Source organism: Panonychus citri, unplaced genomic scaffold (genome assembly GCF_014898815.1).
Source record: "Panonychus citri isolate SS breed McGregor unplaced genomic scaffold, ASM1489881v1 Contig00141, whole genome shotgun sequence".
Lineage (NCBI taxonomy): Eukaryota > Metazoa > Arthropoda > Arachnida > Trombidiformes > Tetranychidae > Panonychus > Panonychus citri.
In genome coordinates this window covers 809,141-832,636 of record NW_026515546.1, presented here as the reverse complement: position 1 = coordinate 832,636, position 23,496 = coordinate 809,141, and the positions used below count along the sequence as shown (strand labels likewise).

Genomic DNA, 23,496 nt, shown 5'->3' with positions numbered 1-23,496 from the left:
AATCAATTTAGTTTTAACCTCATGTCTAATGTTGATTGGATTGAATGACCATTAGAACTTTATTAATAGATGAAAGAAAAGTTAACCAAGTTAAAAGTTTTCGATCTTTTTTTTCTCGACCAATTCCAAGAGATTTTGAGTTCGAAGATCGCCTGTATTTTTGGTCGAGTTTCAACTATGGTTATGTTATTGTTTTTTCGAATTGTTATCAAATGTTAATAGAATTTGTCGAAGAATTTTTTCCCCATCGAACTTGACAAGAGAAACAAAAAAAACAAGAGAGAGAGAGAGAGAGAGAGAGAGAAAACTCGAAATCATCATAAAGTTCAGTTCGATGAACACTCGTTGGTTCTATTATTAATATATTACAAGTTTTTTCTTATTCTCTCTCATTCGAATATAAATCAAATATAAATTATTATATTCCCGCTTCCCTGGTCTCATAAATTCTGGCCTACAATCAAAACTCATGGTGGTTTCATGAGTTGATTCTTGTATCATTTTCTCAATCATATCCAGCATAAGTATTACCCTGGTAATAGTAATAATAACATCAATGTATTACCATGAATTTCCCATATAAATGTATTTCAATTCTTATAGTGAATATCATAGAAATAGCTCAGAGAATTGGAAGAAAAAAAACATTTAAAGTTAATTTCAAATTCGATTGAACCATAAGAACTTTTCGAAATTAAGTAAAGGAAATCAAATGATTAGACTCAATTCGAATCAATATAAAAGTTTCATCTCTCACTCATTTTTTTCCTTTCTTTCAAAATTCATTCTCAAAATTTATCGATTATCATCGTGATGAACAATCAAATTTATCCACTGTCTTCAACGATTCATGTGAATAGATAGCTTAGAAAAAAGAACCATGTAAAACTCAATCATATTTTGGCAGAACTTTCAATGAACCGAGAACTTGAAATAATAATAAGAATCAAAGTTGAATTGTAATTAGTGTTTTCTTTTTATTATATTAAATTTGTCAAAAAGAGAGAGAGAGAAAAGTGAGAACGACTAGGTTTTTATAATACAAATTATTGGAGTAAATTTTTATTACAATTAGAGTAATCAATGTATTTTCCAATGTTTCAATTGTTGATTCTGAGGCTGTCCATGTTTCTCAGGGCGACTTCAGAGGATTTTCATGTGCGAGTCTCCATGTTTTTCATTTGTTATACAAAAATAGTATCAAATTGTTTTCCATTCATGAGAAAAAAAAATTAGATTTACAATTATTACATCTCAATATTGTCTCTTTGTCACTTTAGTGCCTTTTTTCATCAATTTTTTACATCTCCATGATATATCTGAGTGAGATACAATGTAGATTCAGTATTAATTTATCGTTTCCAGATGCACTCAAGGTGAAATTTGTTTACGATCAGAATAATAAATTGGTGATCTGAATGATAAATAAAAGGTAAAAATAAATTGATTAGTGATTGGGATTGTTAATATTAAAACTTTCGATAACTTTTCATCATTTTCTATGTATATAATAATAATTCATATTTACCTTGTGGTATGATAATAATATGAGTTTGTTGGTTCACCGACTCGAGGTTGTCCAATGAATGAATAACTTTCGGTGGCCAAATTTGATGAGATATCTTCATATTCATGTAAATATATTGGAACCGGTGGTGCGTATGGACTCACTTCCGGTATGTGTCTCGGTAAACCACCGAGAACTCCAACACCACCACCACCACCACCCAATGTAAGAGAGGGATGATGAAGTGAAAGTGTCTCTTGTGAAGCTCGTAAAGTATTATTTGAATTTGCATCATTCAGTGAACGGATAAATTGCTGTTGATGATGAAGATTATGTTGTTGTTGCTGTTGTTGTTGTTGTTGACCATGATGATGATGATGCTGTAATCGATTAATAGTATTGTTAACAGTATTGATACCATGAAGACGTGAAGATGAGCAATTGGAAAGAGATGAGGTTAACTTAATAATTGGACTTGGTGGTGACATTAAATGTGAAGGGTCAAGAGAATAGAAACAAGCGGTCATCGGTGCTGCTCCATTTGAACCAAGATTATGACCTGATGAAAGTGGACCTGTTGTACCTGATGGTCCAATATTGGATGAACCGTTAAACCTTAAACACGAGGGTAACCATTTAACTGTCGTCAACCATTTACGTACATTATGTCTTGCCCGTCGATTACGGACAAATGTAATGGTACAAAGTCCCGCCGCTGAGATGACATTAAGTAAACTGAAAATAATGGTCACCGTTAGATTGGTTATCGATGTGGTCAGGTAAATGTTAAACATTAACCAGAAACAACATTCTAATAGTAATAAATAAAGTGTGGGCTGCCAATTGTTTTCAAATTGACGACGATGGTGATGATGATGATGATGATGATGATGCCGATGATTATTATTATGGTTACGGTGTCGATGACGATGACCTGAATTATGGCGATTACCTGTTGTTGGTACAGTCCTTTGTTGAGTATTATTACCATTGTAACCTGATTGTTGAATTATTGATACAGATGATGAATCAGTTACATTTAAACCAGTCTTATAATCAATTAAATTGTTTGATTGATTTTGAGAGGCTTGTTGTTGATTATAATGGGAATGAGCACTTCCATATATTGGTAATCCTGATGATGGTGGTGGTTGAAGGTTTAAAGGTGGAGGTACAATGGATGAACCTATTTCTTGGATTGATGGTGGTGGTGGTGGTTGTGGGGATGATGATGATGATGATGGGCTCATTTTAGCATAAATTGTCAGCAAAATTAGAAGGGCAGTGAAAAAGATTGATAAAAAGGTTGGTAAAAATACCCAGAGTGATGTTTGAAAGAAATGATTTGATGTTGATGAAAACCAACATAAAGTGATTAATAAACTATTGGAAGATGAGGATGATGATGATGTTAATCCACCAGCTGATCCTGGTGTTAATCCACGATAAACTAAAGTTGGATCGATTAGAAAACTTGTTCCTATTGTGATAACAGGTAAACCATAGGTAACAAGGTAAAGGGTTACCGATTCTTTTGATATTAAACTAAGAGCTGATTGAATGGTTGTGGTTGTGGGGGTTGATTGTTTACCGTTAGTTGTTGATATTGAGGTGGGCTGATTGTGGTTTACTGTTGATGATAAAGTTGATGATGGTGAGTCAATTTGTTTATTATTATCACAGTCAAGGTGAGATGAGAAGGCGGTTGTTGATGATGAGGATGCTGAAGATGCGGCTGAAGGTGATGAGGATGAGAAAGAGGTTGAAGATGTTGCTGATGAGTTTGATGAAGTTGATGAAGTTGATGATGTGGTATTGTTATTATTATTAATATTGTTGTTGTTATTGTTATTATAACATGAATTTGAGCTTGAGCATGAAGAGGTCAATGATGATGATCCAGGTAAAGGTGAACCTGAGCAGCAGTAAACCCGAATTGAGTCAATAAAGATTAAATTGAAAATCGCTTGAACAAGAAAGTGAAGACAAATTCCTATGGTATTACATATGGATGATGTTGATTCTGTCCAAGGTTCAAGGCTTATGATTGAAAGGATAACACTTGATAAGATTAATATAAAACAGATATTCTTATGGATAATCTGCCGATGATTGGTAATCCTGAAGAAAAATATTGGATAAGAAAAGAGAGAAAAAAATATTCCAATCAAAAATCATATCGAAACATTTTCATGATGAAATTACTTTACAATCTAATTGCAAATTGAAAGATAAATTGTGTCTAAATTGTTTCAATGAAATTGAAACTTTTCTGTTCAAATAGTTATTAGCATGGATCAAATTTATGCAAATTCAATGTTTACATGTTTAATTTTTTTTCTGGTTCAATGAAATTGTGTCAAGTTTTTAATCATAATTACGATGATTAATTGATTGTTTTTCTTACCTTGAAATGATTAACAGTAATAATGTTATACTATAGATGATGATGGCAATTATTGATGAGATTAATACGATGATCAATAAATTAGTTGTTCGGGAACGATTGATACGAGAATTGTCTGAGCTTGATGATGAAGGTAATTTGGAAGCACTTGCATTGATATTTGGTGAAAAACTCCAAATGGAACCGGAAGGATAACCAGAATAATGTGAATCACTATCTGATGAAGATGTTGATTGGGAAAATGAATCATGAATATCATGATGATCATCACCAGCTGATTGTGTTCCAGAATTGGGAGGTAATCGGGCTTTCAACCAAGGGAATATTGTTGTTGCTCGTTTCAAGCCATCACCTTCATATGAAGGTGCTAATGTTGTTGTTGTAGTCGATGATGATGATGATGATGATGCCATTGATCCTAATGATTGGTGCTTATTGTTGATTGCTGATGATACAATCAATGTATTTGGCAATATTGTTGAATGATAATTTGGCATTGGTGTTGGTTGTTGTTTTCCATTTGTTATCTTAACCTTAGTTGATTTCCAAGGGGTTGATGTTGAAATGGTTACTGCTTGGTTGATGGCATCATTTCCGTTTCCACCATTGGTATTCCAATGATGAAATTGGTTTGCTATTGAAGGTGCTTTTGTTGTTGATGATGATGATGTTGGTGGAGGAGGAGGAGGAGATGGGAAATTATCACTTGATTGTTTCCATACTGTTGATGGTGGAAACATTGTTGATGTAAATGTACGTAAATTAATTGAACCACCACCAAGTGATAATCCTGATGATGATGGTGAAACCACCGGTGGAGGTGGTGATGTTGTACTAGCACGAGTAGTACTTGTTATTGGCACTATGATGGGCGGACGAGAGGTTGGTGATAATGGATGAGAAACATCATCATGTCTCAATGAGGAAGATGATGATAAACCTGAATTTCCAGGTTTCAATTTATGCGTTGATAACCAAGATTTACTATCAACTGTTGATTCTAAAGGTGAAAAAACAAACAAACAATTAATAAATTGTGATGAATTTAATTATAAGTGTTCGATTATTTTATATAACTCATTTGATTGTAGACAATTATCTTCAAATCTTTGAAGCCTGAAAAATATTTAATCATAAAAAAGTGGAAAAATCTGATGATGGAAACTCATCATTTCCGTTTCCAGTTTTTTCCCTCTAATGTCAACAATTTATTTCTACCTCTCTTGGCAAAAATAACGGAAATAAGAAAAAAAAATGATTCAGATGATGACAAACTCATCATGATTTCAACTCTAACAACATTCACTACACCTTGATAATAATCAGATTGTGAGTAATCATCATGATGAAATTGAACTTTTTTTCCACTTTGATTGTTTCCCTTTGGTAAAAAATAATAATGATAACCTTTATAAAGTGAATGCAATTGTTGGGAGTAAACAAGGTTAGTATTGCTGGTCAGTAGTGATAAATGGTTTCTCTTTGCCCAATTTACAACCATATTGACCCGATAATAGGGATGAGGAGATGGAGGAAAAGGAAGAGGGTGGAAAGTCATCCCAGTTATATTTGGAGCAAACAATTGCACAGAGAACAAAATATGTATCAAATTCTATTGGATTAGATTCACTTGGTTACTAATAATCTTACCAAAGAGAGAAAATGAGAGAGAGAGAGAGAGAGAAAATATCATCATCATGATAGAAAGTGTTTGTTATTGCAGATAAAGTAAAAAAAATGAATTGCGATTGATTGGAAATCTATTGGCAATAGTTATTATCCAATCGGTTTACAATCAATTGTAACTTTACACTTTCATATTTCTACCAATAGGATGATAAATGTTGTCAGCATTTAGTTGATCATTTTCATTTCATCTCGACAAATTATATTATCATTACATTTGCATCAATATTTTCATTTCATGATCAACTTTTCAATTGATAAAAATATTACGTTAATCATATTTGTTCATTTCGATAGTTTCATCAGTTTCTCTCATTGAATCTTATTATTCAAACAATCAGAGTTTCCTTTTACCCTGTAATCAGTATTTCATGAATTTCCAGCATTGTTATCATGTGTATTCCAAAAAATTGGATTTTCCTATTCATATTATCTCAAGAAGTAATGAAAAGTAATCGTATCATCAATGAACTTTTTTTTTCTTTTACTTATTGGTTTGTATATATATTCACTAGGAATTAATGAATGAGTCAGAATGATTTAGTTATTATGTTTGTTTGTAATTTGATGAGTCAGAAATTGATACTACTATTATTATTATCATTGTAACATCATCATTATCATTATAATCATTAACATGATATTCTCATGATAAAAACATATTGATTTATTTAATCATTATACGGATAATTTGATAATCATTTTTGTTTGGTTACTGGTTACAATCATAATGATAATACAATGAAAGGTGTACACACACAATCAAGTATTAATGATTAATAATGATTAAAATGAGATTAATCAACAGACAATTTGGATTAATTTAAAGAGCAGGAGAAACAAGCAAATTGAGGTTAATAAATTGTTGGTGAAAAGTTTCATCATTAGACATTAGGGATGAGGATGGAGATGAGATGAAGGAGGATGAGGAGGAGAGGATAAAGATTATCATATGAAAATTTTATCATCACAATGAAAAAGTTGTGATCATGTGAATGGAAACCCGGAAATTAGAGTAAAGTGTTTCCATAAGGTAATCTCATAGTTTATTCAGTATTTTCCATCTCCCTTTTCCTCATCTTCATCATTTTAACCCTTTTTTCCTTTTAGTGAATCATTATCATTCTAGTAGTTATCAAGGTTAAGATGATGATCATCTCATCAGTTGTAATTTAATTCAAGTGAAAGAGGTAAAAAAAAAGACTCGAACCTCAAATGAGATTTACTACTGATGGAGAAAGTGATGCGGTGTCGATGGTGATGAAGAGGAAGAGTAAACAAAGATAACTTTGCCACAATTTTTTTCTTCTTCATCTTCATCCTTGTTGTTCAATCAAAGTTCTCTCCCTTTCTTATCCTGTTTTCTCATTTCTTATTCATCTAAATTTCCCTTATGAGTCTAAGAGATGATACAGTCTCTCATAAACATGATGCAAAAAGGTAGCAACAACAAAAGATTGGGAAAAAAGCAAATCAGTTGCACTATGAAATATTAACAAGGTAAAGGAGGAGAGAGAGAGAGATGAAAAAAATATAATCTAATATTAGTAAAGATCAATGGAAAATGTTTCAATCTATATGAGGATGATGCAGATCGAGATGAAGATGAAAGTTTTGAAAGGTAATACATACAAGGAATAGACTTACAAAGCTCCACTCGAACACATTCAATTAACTTGTTCACCACCCACTCCACCTTCACCTAAATCACTCCTTCAATTTGCCTAAGGACTTATACATGGCCAGCACAATAAATAAAGAGAGAGAGAGAGAGAGAGAGAGACATAACAATAACAATATCAACCCATTGCCAGGGAGTTTGTATCACTCCCTGAGCGTTAGATGGATTCATGGAAATCGACATATACACACAATGGTAACCTTTTCATCTGAACAAATTGTAATATAAATGAAGGGAGCAAAAAAATTACTTGGTGAGTGTGCATCATGTTGCAATTGATGATCAAGAAGATAATAAGATAATAATAATTGTCCATAGGCAGATAAACAGACAACAATGATAATCAGTAAGATTTCAAGTGAATGTGTGTGTGTGTGTCTATGTTTATTATCCAATCAATGTCAATGGTGATGACTTGAAATCCAATATAAAATAATATCAATAAGGAAAGTAAATTGAAGATGAGCAATAGGAGGAAAAGATGAAGATGAAATAATAAAAAGATGTTGATATTACAGATTGATACAAATAGATTGATATTAAATGTGCAACAATGATGACGATAATATTTGAAAGAGTGAGTGAGTGAGTGAGTGAGTGAGTGAGTGAGAGAGAGAGAGAGGCAATGAAAGAGATGAAAAGATCAGTAGACAAAAGATAAAAGATGCGGATGAAGAGAATATTTTTTCTTTTTCATCTTCACGGTTCTTTTTTTATATTTATTAATATTAATATCTTATTGTTGTTTCGATAAAGATACAATAACAATCAACAGGCTCTTGAAATATAAGAAGATCAACTTTGAGAGAGAGAGAGAGAGAGTAAGTTGTAATTGAAGATGCAGGGATGATGAGAGAGAGAAATGTTGAGATTGGAATTGATTCAGAAATTATTCTGGGATTAAGGTTAGAAGATGATGAAAAGTAGACGAATTTGTGTGAATATGTGAGTCAAGAGGGAGGGAGAGAGAGAGAGAGAGAGAGAGAAAGAATATCGTGGAAGAGAAAAACAAACTAATCCCGATTTTTACTAGAGGATTAAGCATTAGCATCTTCATTATTATCTTCAGGAAGATGAGAAAGAAAAAAAGATTTTGTTATGAAAATGAGACTGAGAAAAAGGTAACATCCAAAGGAGATAATATTTTCATCAATGTTTATCTTTATCTTCATCAATTGTATCATTTATTATTAATAGTATTTGCTCTTGTTGTTGTTGTTGATGATGATGAGAGATTCAAACGTTTCTGATTAATCTGATTGGTAAGAGATGAAGGATGAAGGATAACCTCCATCACCATGGTAATGGAGTAAATTTATCACAGCCAATTGTACTGATAAAACTAAAGAGAGGAAATATTTTGATAAATTATCATCATCTTTGTCTATAAATTGAGATGATGTCACAAATGAGATAATCTTCATCTCACTGACAACTTTGTATCAACTTAATCATCGTCAATGTTTATCTCACTTCCTGAATAATATTTCTCATTTATTGTCATTGTCTCACCTCCAGAACTTATTGTTCAGGTTACAGTTTCATTAACCTGATCACCAGATTTAATTGTTCAAAGATTGATTCATGTTCAATATAATCATGATTAAAGTGAATCAAATATTTGTCTCAAAATTTAGGAAATAATCACACAATTAAAGACCAAGAAAAAAAAATTCACAACAATCAAAACCTAAAAACACACTAAACTAAATTGCAATTGATTAAAATGGCAACACAAATAAACTTTTTCACTAACAACAATTAACTTTTCAAATCAAGAAAATATCAGACAATTTGACAAACTGTGTTCATCTTAAACAATTAACTTACTATTGATGAGACTTGAACAATTATAACCTGATTCAATCAATGGATAAGTTTAACTTAAATTAATGGGTTAAAAATGTTATTTCCAGCAATTAATTAATGATAAAACTGATTAAAAGGTCACAAAATAATTAGCAAAAGTTTTTCCAATCATTTTGATGCAATTTTAAGTTCAACAATCAGCTAATTACTTACAACCTCCTGATTCCTTAATGAAGCTCAACCGGAAATTAGCTAAGCATCATAATTAGAATGATATATAAAAATCCAAAATTAACCAGTAACAATTAACGAAATTATATAAATCGAAAAGTTATCACAATGGAAATAAAAAAGTTCTATTAATTAGAGTTCGATATTCTGGTTCTAATGTTCAACCATTGATTTGATTGTAAAGAGAAAAGTAACTCAAAGTATTTGAAGTTGAGGGAAAAATTTCCTAATCCGATTGATAAAAAAGGTGACATATTAAGTTAATTCATTGCAATTGATTAATTGATTTCCAACCTCACAATTTGATGACAACACATTCATCAAGATGATTGAGAAACTTTTAGATTGATTAACAAACTTGAGGCTAAGAATTGAATGTCTGTTGATTTAAAGATGATGATAAGATGACCAAACCCATTAACTCATCATGATGGTAAAAAAATATCCTAAAATTTGATTCATGTTGGTCAGTTAATTTCGGAATTTGTCATCATCATTTCAACTATCATGGAGGTAAATTGTTCATTGGTCACTCCTGAATTTCCACCCTCTTAACATGGTATTTGATGAGAATCAATGATAGAATTGCTCATCATTAATAATTCTTTCAACGAATATAAAGATAACCGTTAGATGGCGATGTTAAAATGTCTCCAGGGCATTTTCATTGTTGTTGTTGTTGTTGTTGTTGTTGTTGAATGTTGATCATGATGAAGAGAGAAAAACAAAATCAACTTATTCGATATCAGATTTCATGGAAATGTAATCATTTTTCAGGAATCAGGATAAATCTTCCTCTGTGTGTTTGTCTGTTATCATCTTGATCATCATCATCATCAACATGATTCAATTTCCAGTGAATCAAAACTCAATCTCTTAATCTTCTTTCATTTTTAGCTCTTTATATTTAACCATCATGAACTTTTCTATGAAACATGAAACCCTTGACATGACTTGATTTTCTGAAAAACGTGTTCATCCAATTCAATAGAATACAAGTTTCTCTCTCTCATAAAATCTAATTCAATGAATGAAAGTAATAATAAATGAATGAATCACAATCCCAATTGATAAAAGTTTTGGAAACAAAATCACTCAGAGATTAACTAATCTCATTGAGAAGAGGAGAAAAACAAAATCTATGAGATAATAATAGATGTTAATCCGTTAATCTTAATCTGTCATTCCTTGTTAAGTATGATGAGATAATTAAATATTCTGATTCATTATTCAAATCGAAACATTTGAAATGATTGAATAACATCATGTTTACCTTTACATTGATAATGAACTTCAAGATATTTAAATGTAACTGGACAAGGGTCATCAAAGATTTTACTGGAAGCTTCAACTCGACAATAGTTTTTCTGACCACATCTGATTGTCGATCAATTTGAAAGGTTAGTTAATTAATTGATTAAAGTGATTGGCAAGAATAGAAGGTGGAAAAAGAAAGAAGAAATTAAATTTGATTAGTTTCAATTAGTTAATTAGTTAGTAGGTAAAGTTAATGATATTGACCATTTCCAAAGTTTAATTGATTACCAAATGATTAAACATTTAAATGAAACGTGATGACCAGCAATCAATGGATATTGAGAGGATTAGGATAAGATAATTAACTAATTAAATCAAAATACATTCCAAACAATTAGAGTAACAATCAAAAGTAATTGGATGCAAGTTATGTGTTCAAATTCATGTGAAATTAAAAAGATGCAGAAAAATTAAGACAAACGAAAAGTTAATTGTTGTCAACAATCAAATGAATTAAATAATCAAAATGATAAAATGAACATAACAAAATGATACAAACCTAAATTCTGGATAACTTTTGGTAGACAATCATATTGCACCTCCAGGTACTTGTAGGTACCTGGACAATGATCTTGAAATATATTGCTAGAAACGGTGATGTTGCAATCTCTCATAGAATGGCATCTGATTAGAACCAATTTTAATACGTGTTTGGTACGTGTTCGTGTGATGAACAACATGCAAATAAATAAATAAAGAAAAATAAAATAAAAATCATGCAAATGAAGCAAAAAAAACGTTCAAAAAAAGTCTGGTCTTGATGTTGGTTAATCAACTTAGATTTTGTGTGATTTGGTTTGTGTATCAATTGATTGTTGATCAATTTTATCAATTATAATGTGATAGTAATTGAAAGTTGATGGATTGTAAATTTTGCACACTTACATACACTTAAATCTCAATTTCAATATTCACTCATTCGCGCAGAGAGAGAGAGAGAGATATAGAGGGAGCGAGATGTTTATTAATATTTAGAATCCCTTGAGTGGCAAAAAATGGCTTCAAGATTTTTATAATATATACATTAGGATGGAAACTCATTCACTTTCATGTTAATATCAATTTCATGTTGCTTTTTTGTGCTTCATCCTGTTGATCAGCACCATTAAACACCAATAGCAAATAAGCTGCAAGGTAAATGCATAAGAAGGTAAACACACAAGGGATGATGATGATGATGATGAGAGAGAAAGAGAGATGCATAAAGTATTGGCTCGATTTTTTTTCGCTTCTCACTTTGTATCCTCATCTTCATTATGCATAAAGACTCATGAATATTATCATCATTATCATCCTCTTGTAGATATCTCTTTTTTGCTCTTTCATCAGCAACAACACGATGAAAGATGGAAAAGAATGAGAAAGAGAGAGAGAGAGAGAGAAGATGAAAAAGTTACCCTTTTTGTAGTATTATCATCATTATTTGCTATCAAATCATCAGGGACTCTTCTCAAAGCTCAACTGTTTTCATCATTTTCATTGCAAAAAAAAAACAACTACTCACATAGTGAGCGAGTGGGTGGCAAGGGGGTGAGAGAGAGACTTAAAATAATAATAACACAACGGATAAAATGTAAACATTGGGATGAGAGGATGAAAAGATATTATCATGATAATAATGATATTAATTTTTTAGGTTACAAACATTTTATATATAAAATCTCAGGGGTGTTCAGGTTCGTATCACCATTATCATCATCCCTGATAATTTAAAGGCTCAAACCCATTGGAATGAGAAGATGAAGGAGAGAAAAAAAAATCTAAATTCGAAGGCAAAAAAACTACTCTCTTCATGATTTTCTCCTCATCGATATCATGTAATACATCAAAAAGAAAACCAAAAGTAGAAATTTACTTCATCTTCATAAACATCACCAATTCTCTCATTTTTTCACCCAAATTTCCAACTCAGAATTTTTGATAATCTATAAGAATTTCAAACTAAAGTGAAACAAGTTAAATTAACAAGAAACAATTTAGATTTTCAAGAAAATCGCTCCATTGAATCCAACCAAGTATAATATTAAACTGACACAAATTGAATCAATATGATAATCCAATGTTCAATATCAAAGTTATTATTAATAAAAAGAAATTATAATAAACAAGATTAATCAACTAATATAAATCCGTTACTTTCCTCCGCATCAACCACCCACTTTTGCATCATTATCTTAACCCACTGGGAGTGAGAGTGTGATATGGATACTCTTATGCTTATTATTATTATCAATTGCAAAGTGTTTATTTCAATTTAAAATGTAGCTTCATTATCAATTATATTTATTGAATCTAATGTATATGCTAATAGAATTGATAATAATAATATAACCGGAATGTTGCAAACAATGAAAAAACATCAACAGTTACTATGGAAAATGTTTCTCCCTCTCTCTGGCTAAATGTCAGAATCTAAACTAATATCATGTTATTAAGCATATCATATATAATATATATATATATACGAGAGTGTGTGATATTTGACTTATATAATCTGAAGCAAATGTCACAGACTAAATGTTAAGGGGAAATATAATATTACCTTTATTTTGCAAATGCTCCAATTTTTATCCAATGTCAGGGCTAAAAAACAGGGCGTGATATTAATCAAATAAGTCTCTTAATACCACTCCCTATGATATTAGCTCTCTGGTAATATAATAGTATGTTATTTAAACATTTAATTGTTTCCCTGTGAATACTTAAAGATTTAATCAACAACAATCAGGGGTAAAAAAGTATCACTCTAGCAATTATCCATTTATTGTGATCAAATATAAAACCCGAGGAAATGAAAGTAATGTTGATTGATTGATTTACATTTCTAATGTTACATATAAATATAATTTTTTTTTCTAGCATTCTATTGATAAATGATTGGACAATTTGAGTTTATCGATAATGAGATGATTATTTATCATGAGTTCTGAGAAATGTAAAAAACAGATTAATCCGAAACCAATGATACAAGATTATCAGTTATGTGATTTGTAGTTTCTTTTTATAATCATCATCATGCTAAACAGTTGTCATCATCATCATCATCATCATCATTGGCTATCATTATCTTCATCAATGTATTATTATTACAAATGATCAATGATGATGATGAGAAGTAAATTTCTAGCCTGATTGTAGCTTCTGGATCATTAAATTTCAATGGATTTCTCAAGATTTATAAGATTTTCATTTGTCATTGGGAAAGAAAATTTAACAAAAAAAAAAGTAGTCAAGATTATCCCAAGATGATGATAGTGATGCTGGTGGGGATATAATGTTAATAATAGTGATGCTGATGATGAAGATACTGATGAGACGAGTCTCACATTGACTTGAGATTCTGTACCAGCATTAAAAGTAACACGTTCACTTATATATATATATCATCTTATCATGACTACAAATACTTATGATGAATATAAATGAACTTTTAATGCAGTCATTGTTAGTACCTTTTACATCATTCCTCCTTATCATCCTCATCCTCATCCTCATCATCTTCACTTGAATGAACTTTATCCAAGTTTATATGTATTCACTTTAAATTGAGTTTACCGTTTGCACCCTCAGATGATAATGATGACAAAAAAAGAAGAGAAAAAGTTGATCATTAAAAGTCTACTCTCATTTATCTTAAGCTTATCCCTTGTACATTATCATTATCATCATTATCTTCTTCATCATCTCATTGAATTGGTTAATAACAAGTTAGATGATGATGATGACGATGATGATATGGATGCTAAAGAGAATAACAGAAAAAATTGTTTTCTTCCATTCAGCAGAATCCTTTTTTCTTCATAATCACAGTTATCATTTAGCTCTTGTAACAATACAAAGAGTTTCAACTAGATTTCCAGAGTCTAATTAGTCAACTAACTCCCACTTATTATCACTCCCTCATGTATCTTCATCATCATCATCAAAATGAGACATTTTCAATTCAATTTAAATGAAGATGAAAAAAAATCTCCATTGATATCATTATACATTCAGTTACATTTTGTTCATTTTCATTCAGCATCCGAATCATCATCATGATAATTTATATAAATGTCTCAACATCTCATACTCATTAGTCAAGCATTCAAGGAGAGAAAAGAGAGAAAAGAAAGAGATTTAATTAGGGAAACCAAAGAAATTCTGATTTCCATGGTAACCTTTACTAGTTCTCATTTTCTTATCTCAACACTTTCATGTGTCTATGAATATTATATTAATTAAAGAATAAAGCAAATCAATAAACTAATATTCTCAAGAAAAAATTATTATTCTTCTCTTGTTATCCTCCATTTTTCAACATCTTCTTTCAATTTAACTCATTATTATCCTTTCCATAGTTAATCCTACTTGCCATCATCTCTCTCTCTCTCTCTCCTCAATTCACATTAATAATCTTATCTTAATCTTTTTCATCTTCATCATCATCATCATCATCATCTCAAAGATCAGAACATAAAGTTAATCAACATTCATCATCCATACAATATCATCTTAGTAATACATTTAATAGTTACACCTTGAGCTTTTCAATCAGCAAGATATTTTTTGTTTGATAGATTAAGTTGAATATCATCATCATCATTATCATCAACAGCATCATTTGACAATCATCACAAAAGTATTAATTGTTTATCGTGTTAAACAGGAAAAAAATGTAATCAGGAAGATTTTTTTTTTCTAATCCAAAGAGATGAAAAATTAAGAGACATGTTAGTTTGATTAGTTGACCCTTGAAGTTTTAATTTCATCATCGGCACTTCATCATCATGGTATAAGCATCACGCAGAGACAGAGAATTCACTACTCATCATCATCATCTTCTTCTTCTTCTTCATCCTCATCGTAATCATCATTTTCCACCTCTTCACTTTTTCCAACATATTAATGAGAATGATGAATAAATATAAATGCAAAAAGAAAATTGTTGTCATCAAAACGCAATTAGGAAAAAAAGAGAAACAATTTCAATATAATTCAGACTGAGAATAAGAAGTGAAAAAGTTAATTAATCAATTGGAATGGAATTTTTTTTTCTTCTCTTCATAAATCTAACCGGAAGCTATTCAGTAGTAGGAATATTCAATTATCGTCAAAAATTAAGATACAAATGAGAAGAGAATGAAAAATTTTCTATTCCAATGTTTAATCTTAATCTAAATCTATTGTCGCTTCAAGTTGGACGTTTGAGGGATAAGATGAGGTCATTAGTAAATTAAGGTAACAATTAAAATTGATTATAATTTGTGTCCAATTATCTACAAGTAGAACAGGTTATCATTCAAGTTAATTAAACAATATCAACCGATAATAGTAACTGCATAATCATCAATCGTTGATTGTTATACTTTAGTTAAAGATAATATTAGGTTAACAGTTGTTAAAATAAAGTAGTTGATGATAATGATGATGATGAGAGAGTCATGTTCATTAGGATGACAATTGATCATTTGAGAGAGAGAATGAGAGAGAGCAGTAAAAATCACAGAATGATAAATGATTAAAACTTGTCAAATAATATGATAATGATGATAATGATGATGATGAAAAGATACAAAGGTAAAAGGTAAGATAAAGATGAAGATGAAGATGAAAATAAAGGATGATGTTGCTAGAGTCTAGTAATGGTCTTAAGTTCCGGTTAAAAAGGCCAGTCACTATTAAGACCGGGAGCCACACCTTAATGACTTTCCATTAGATTCGGTAATTAGTGGCATATCATGGGAAAAGATAGCTCAGAGGGATCAGAGTGAAATGATGCTCGAGAGAGAGAGAGAGAGAGAGAGAGAGAGAGAGAGAGAGAATCTCTTTCTCTCTCTACTTCATCAGTCAAATCTAATAATAAATATTATATAATAAAAAAGGGAATTAGAGGCTTGGTAGAAATTTTTTTTCTTTTCAAAGATAACTTATAATTTTACAGTATCTGTTTTTCTGGTTTCACTTGGTGAGGTGATGAGGATGGAGATGATGAAGAGAAAAATACTCACGGGCTTGGTCCTTTTTTTTATTCTTTTTTTTATTCTTTCATGTACTCTTTCATACTACTAAGACTACTACTGATATCACATTAGCACTTTGGGTAATGAAGTATTATCAATGTGCTAAAATTTTTGTGATCTTTTTGTTTTTTTTTCTTGCTTCTGAATTTTGAGCTTCTTTTAAAGGTTAGTTCTCTTCATGAGCTTTCATGATGTTTGCTGAACTTTTTCTACCCTTGAAAATGTTTTTTTGCTTCTTTTCTTTTTGCTTTTTCTTTTTTTACCTGTAACCGGATAAATTTTAGTGGACAAATTGATGATGATGATAAGATGAAAAATAAAGAAAAGGGTTTGAATGATGAGAAGATGATACATGATTATGGAATTTTCTTCTTTCTAAATCATCTTATATCCATTTTCAAGGTAAAATTAATTAAAAGATTGAGAGAGAGAGAGAGAGAGAGAAAAGGTTACATGTAAAACAAATGAATATAATCTCAGCATCTATCATGGTGAGTTAGATATTGAATGAATGTCATGAGAGAGGTTGAAACATGATGATTTCAGTATATTAATAATCAACAATCAAACAATTTAAAGGGTCAATGAGCAATAGGAAGCAGCTAAAAAAACTTGGGTTAAGATGCTGGTTGTTTACAAGATGAGAATGATGATAATGATGAATTCTCAATGAGAAATGAGAAAAACAAACAATAAATTAAGCGAAAGATCAAAGTTAAGAAATGAAGAGATGAAAAAAAGTTCATTTAGAATGAGAATGTGATGATGAAGAAGAAGATGAAACTTAAAAGCGATTCATTGTGATGTCAGACTTTTGGTGATGATTCTGATGACATGATGTGTATTTGAAATGTTGCAAATTCAAAAGTGATGAAAAAAAACATGAAAATCCTCAGACAACTATCATGAAATAAGAATTGTGAATGTTTACTCTAAATCAAGTGGAAGAAAATGAGAAAAAAAAATCGTTTTCCAAAATGTTCCAAGGGTAAAAAATGAACACAAATCAACAATACTAACCGATCAACCTACAATCAAGAAGCATTAACCATGAACAAAGAAATAAAAAGTTCAGAACTTTTTTCTGAAACAATTGCATCATCAACCAATATAAATGCCTGTTTATTGTTGGTGTTTATTTATTTCCCAGGGAGAGAGAGAGGGAAGGAGGGAGAAACTGAGAAATATGTGAAGATTCAGATTATATCAGAATAATCATCAATCATTGATCAGATGGTGAAATGATGATGGTAGAGGAAAAGTAGGCGAAGAGTTCACAGAAAACGAAATTCAATCGATTCCAAATCATCATGATAAATATTATACACCATGGGGTTAGTTTTGTAAGTGTCCCATGTGAAATAATATCAACGTGTGTAAATAACATTACATGAGGGTAGAGAGAGAGAGAGAGATAGTAGTATGATAGATAAGAATATGAAAAATTGTTCAGTTGATTCAGAAACGTTTTACCTTTTCCATCATCTAGAACTGAACTTTGAGTTCCTTTCATGGTGATGAAAAACCGTCTATGAATTATGAACATTATCAACATACATAAAATTCTACAACGTTTTCATTTTGAATTTCATGATAATATTAATGAACATCTCAAAATTTAGATGTGTAGAAAATATTAGAGAAAAAATTGAGATGAATTATGAATCGAAAGTTTTTTCAGAACTTTTTATCCTCTTCCGCTATTGTCGTAAATGAATTCACAAGTTCAACATCCTTTTTTTTCATCTTCATCATTTTGCTTCTTTTCATTATCATCATCATGTTATCTTCATCTCTCACCATTATTTCTCGCCTTTCTTTATCTCTTCATCTCTAACTGTCTCTTCTCGGTGAACATCATCACAGTTTTCTCATCCTCATCTTCTTTATCGTCAACATCTCTCTCTCCCTCACTCTTTCTCCTACATGGATGATATAAAGATGATTTATTACTGAGCTAATAAAGTGTTTTCTATGTAATAATAATAGGAAGAGAAACGATATTCTTATAAGAGCGAGAGAGAGAGAGAGAGAGAGAGAAAGAAAGAGAGAGAGAGAGAATCATGATAAAGATGAGAAACAAGAATAAATTGTCTTCCACTGAATAAAATGATCAATAACTCATGATAAACATCCTAGAAATGATTACCATTATCATGTTTTATTATTATTCCAATATGAGAATGTGAAAAATATCATCATGATAATTTCATCAATTGATTAATATTAATTATGATTCGTTCTGGGAGCAAAAACTTTCAAATTAAACTGGTAAAAAAAGAGTTCGAAACAAAAAAGTTTTAATCTAAATCTGAGAATAAATTATTGATCAATTAAATGGATCTTCATGTAATCAACTTTAATGATTATCACATGAATGTTTTCACCATGGAAACTATTAAATTATGGTTAACCATGATAAAGAGAATCCAGAAAAAGTTATCACTGAATAAACTATTATCGTTATTTTTTCTTCTTCTTCTTCATTTATTCAATTTCATTTCGAATATCATTTTATATTAAGATCATCATCATGTAATTTACAAGTTCTCCTTATCTTCTTTTCCTCTCTTCTCTCATCATCATCAATTCTCCGGAATTCATGGTGAATAAGATGAAAAGTAGGAAAAGAGAGGCGAAAATGAAAGAATAAGAAAAAAAAGAGAGAAAAGAATATAAAAGAACATTGAAAACAGAACTTTCATCTCAAGTATTCATTTATATTCTTTTCCTTAGTAATCATCATTGTCATCATCATCATCAGACTCCTTATCATCATCTTCTTCTTCATCATCGTCATCTTCAGTTCCATCGACCCAGTCAAGTTTTCAATTGCAATTTTCTCTCTCATCATCTTTCTCATAACTTCCGACTCCCCACCCACAATCTCCAATACTCGATATATAAAAAAGTTCGAAATAGTCTCACAATGAGATAAAAGGATTTTCTTTTACTTCTTTTTTTTCTCCTGTATCATAAACCCACCAAGCTCATGGTGTAGAATTGAGTATAACCTTAATGATTAGATTTTTTTCCTCAGATTTTCCTTCATCTTTCTTCAGCTTGATCTTCATCAAGATTTTTTTTCTCTCTCTTTATTCCTTAATGATAATGAAATGAAACTCGTTAAATTTAATTGTCACCCTTTTCTCTTAACCTTTATTATCCCACCGACCAGAATTATAATCATTGAGAATCAATTGATTGCTTTGGATTTAATGAAATCCTTTGTAATGGTAAAAAAGGCAAAGGTGAAATGAGAGAGCAAGAGAGAGAGAGAGAGAGAGAGAGAGAGAGAGAGAGAGAGAGAGATCTTTTTCTCTATCTCTACTTCATAAGTCAAATCTAACAATGGATATTATAAAAAATGGGTTAGAATTTTTTTCTTTTCTTAAAGATAACTTATCACATGAATGTTTTCACCATGGAAACTATTGAATTATTTCATTTCATTTCGAATATCATTCTATTAATATGTTAAGATCATCATCTTATAATTAACAAGTTTGAAATTCACTGAAAATGTGATGACAAGATTTTCTTTCACCTCTTTTTTTTCCTCTTGTTTGGATAAACTCATGAAGCTCATGGTGTAGAAATGAGTATAACCTCAATAATTGTAGATTTTTCCTCAGCTTAATCTTCATCTACAAAGTTTTCTCAATCAACAACAATGAAACTACATTAATTTTTTAATCTTCTTTTCTTTTGTCCATCCTCATCATTTTGTTATTTACTCACCATACTCATACAATATGTAATACTAATAAATGTCTTTCTCTGAACATAAAGTTTCCTTTTCATCAATTAAGACAAGACGGAAAATACTGGACAACTTATGAACATAATGGAACTAAAAAAATGATCATTTATGTTTAAAAAAACAAGAGAATGATAAAAAAACAGCCGAGACTAATTAGAAGAGCTTAGAATTAATCAAATTTTACTGATGAGAAACAGAGTATTGGTCAAAAAAACACTAATCAACATTGGAATTCCATATGCTGATCACTTATTATTGAATACTCAGATGGTGATGGTAAAAGATGAGGATGATATTGGTCCATCTCTTTCTCTCTCTATCTATCTCTCTCTCTCTCTCTCTCTCTCTCTCTGAAAAGTTCTGATGAAATGTTATCCTCTCAAGGCAAATAACTTTAGATTCAAATGATGAATATATTATTCATCACCTTTGACTTATCAATAGTTTTAAACCTTGATCTTCATCTCCTAATCCTTACATAAGAAGATGAAGATTACCATTTAATATAATCTTAACTTCAATCACCTTCATCAAAAAAAATTACAATCTTATTGTTGACAAATCAGATTTTCAGCTTCTTGATTATTTTCCTAATCAAATTGATACATAAATTGTTGTCACACAAAACCAACGATAAAATTACAATCTAATTCAAGTTGATTAACCAAACATTTTACATTTTATCAATATGATAAACTTATTTGGAAAGAAAAATTCGGAAACGGAAATGATGCTGATTACCTTTTACTGATAACCTCATATGAATGAGGGGAAGTACAATCAACTTTCCAGTCAAGGTTTCCATGGTCATTACAAATTGAAATACTGTATCGTCCATAATTAGCACGGATTAAGTGGATTAGATAACCTTCTTCACAAATAATCTCCAACACTTTACCCTCACAGGCATAGACTGTCTTATAACGAGCAATATGATTAACAGTCTGTTGACTATGATTAGATGATGAGGTTATTTGTTCCAAGGTATTGAGAGACACAACTGAATTTAAATTGGTGAAAACAATTAAACACAAAGAGATTAAGATGATCCTTGATCTTAATCTGTGTAGAAGGACACAGAAACCACCGAACACTGGTAAAATCATATTCATCGTTGTCGCTGTCGATTTGTTGATAAGATTATCAACATTTTCTTCAAATTTTTCTCTTCTGCTGTAACACAAACACACTGATTGTTATTAAGTCCAATTGGATTCACAATGTTCGATGAAGATAAATTAGATCAAAATTCGGGAGAAAGAAACAAAACTGTTCAACTTTTTTTTCTAAAGTTACCATAACCGGTGCGAGAATTGAACTAAAGTTAAACTTGATTCAGTGATTCTCTCACTGAGTGAGACTCACTCTCTCTCTCTCTCTCTCTTTCTCTCACTCTTTATCTCTCTCTTTATCTCTCTCTTTCTCTCTCTTACTCACTCATTCATTTGTCTTTTTTTCTGAAAACTAGCTCCATCTAGGAATGAACGGAAAAGATACAAAAATCAAAGCAAATTGATTGATCTTCAAGAAAATCAAACTTGGTAACAAAAACTTTCCACCAAAAGTTCATTATGATGATGATAAACAATAATTTTATCGTAAAAGAAAAAAATCAAGATAATCAATGAAAATATATTCAAACAGAAGCTGAGAGAGAGAGAGAGATGAAGATGATGGTGACAATGATGATGAAGAAATGGGTTTGTTGGTCTCTCTCAGTTTCTCTTGAAGGTGGAAAAGTCAAATTCATAGAAGAGAAGAAAAAAAAGTAAATTCTTTTTACCTGTTTACCTGTTTTCTATTGTTTGATTAACGTTACTTTTTATCATCTATTTGATGCTCTTGATGTATTATCATCATCCAAATGATGAAGATGAAGTAAGATTAAATAATCAAATCTCCTGGAGATAATGATCATCAATTGATCATCAAAAGTTTTACAATTTGTTACTTTTGCTGAATAATCAATAACCAATAAGTTATGCTTGTTAATCAATTGCAACAATTAAAATTTCATTTGAAAAATTTACTCAAATTCAAATGATGCAATCAAAGTGTTACAATTGTTACAAGCTTGTAAATGTTATTATAACATCATCATAAGAAAAGAAACCTAATCAATTGGTCAATTGTGTTTAATCAATGGTCAAAATAATGAATTAAAATTGAATTACCTGTAACCCAGATAATTGATCATTTACCTCACAGGAACAGAATGAGAAAAAAAATGATTCAGTCAACAATCAAGGTAAGCAAAAAGTGTAACATTGATTGTTTATTGTTTATTGAATGATGTGTGATGATATTGAGCATGAAATGGAAAATATTATCATCATGATGATACGAAAAAGATGAGAAAAAAAATTTCCATTCTTATTATTCATTTATTATCGTTTTTCCCTCTCTTTTTACACTTGAGATGAATGTTTATTAACTGTTTCTCTCTCTCTCAGTCAATGGTCAGTGTATTTAATGGTCCATTTAGATGATGGAAAAAAATTCATCATCATCAACATAATAGTAAAAGTAATAATTTGCAAACAATCAGCAACCATCACCTTGGGAGGTTAAACATTTCAAATTCAATTCAATTCAATTCAATGGGTCATCTTATCATCATCCACCCACAATTACTTAAAAAATCATCAGCTGATTAACCCGGAAACACCAGGATATAATTTGCTCAAAGATTAGAGATTTAATCTTGATGAGATTATCGTTTTTTTTTCTTAATGGATTTACATTTAATCTTTTGTCATGATTAGTATTGTTTCTTGTTTGATGACAGAGTTTTTTTCCCTGGGTTTTGTTACTTTTTTCATGGTCAGCTAAGTTTTCACTTTGATGATAATCATGTTTATCCTCATCACTCCCACCACACCAACCCAAATGATGATGATGATAATGATGATTATTGTTGTTGTTGTTACTATCATCTTTTTTTTCATCATCATCATTACAGGTAAAAAAATTTCCTTTTCATCAGTTGTTACCTTTAATGTTGATGAACATTTAACTTGTTTACTTTTTCATGTTATTACTAACCTACCTTTCATTTGTTTCTCTTGTTGATTTGATAATCATCATCTTCAT

The 23,496-nt window shown here is 30.5% G+C and overlaps 1 protein-coding gene across 1 annotated transcript; it reads right to left on the bottom strand.

Annotated features, from left to right (window-relative positions):
* Positions 1-952: 952 nt before the first annotated feature.
* Positions 953-21,738, bottom strand: LOC128395193 (serine-rich adhesin for platelets-like). Its single transcript, XM_053355598.1, has 6 exons — positions 21,145-21,738; positions 11,138-11,262; positions 3,915-4,914; positions 3,386-3,628; positions 1,529-3,319; positions 953-1,414 (listed from the first exon to the last, which is right to left on the bottom strand). The coding sequence occupies exons 1-6, from the start codon at positions 21,513-21,515 to the stop codon at positions 1,372-1,374; spliced, it is 3,573 nt and encodes a 1,190-aa protein (XP_053211573.1). The 5' UTR covers positions 21,516-21,738; the 3' UTR covers positions 953-1,371.
* Between the last annotated feature and the right edge of the window lie 1,758 nt (positions 21,739-23,496).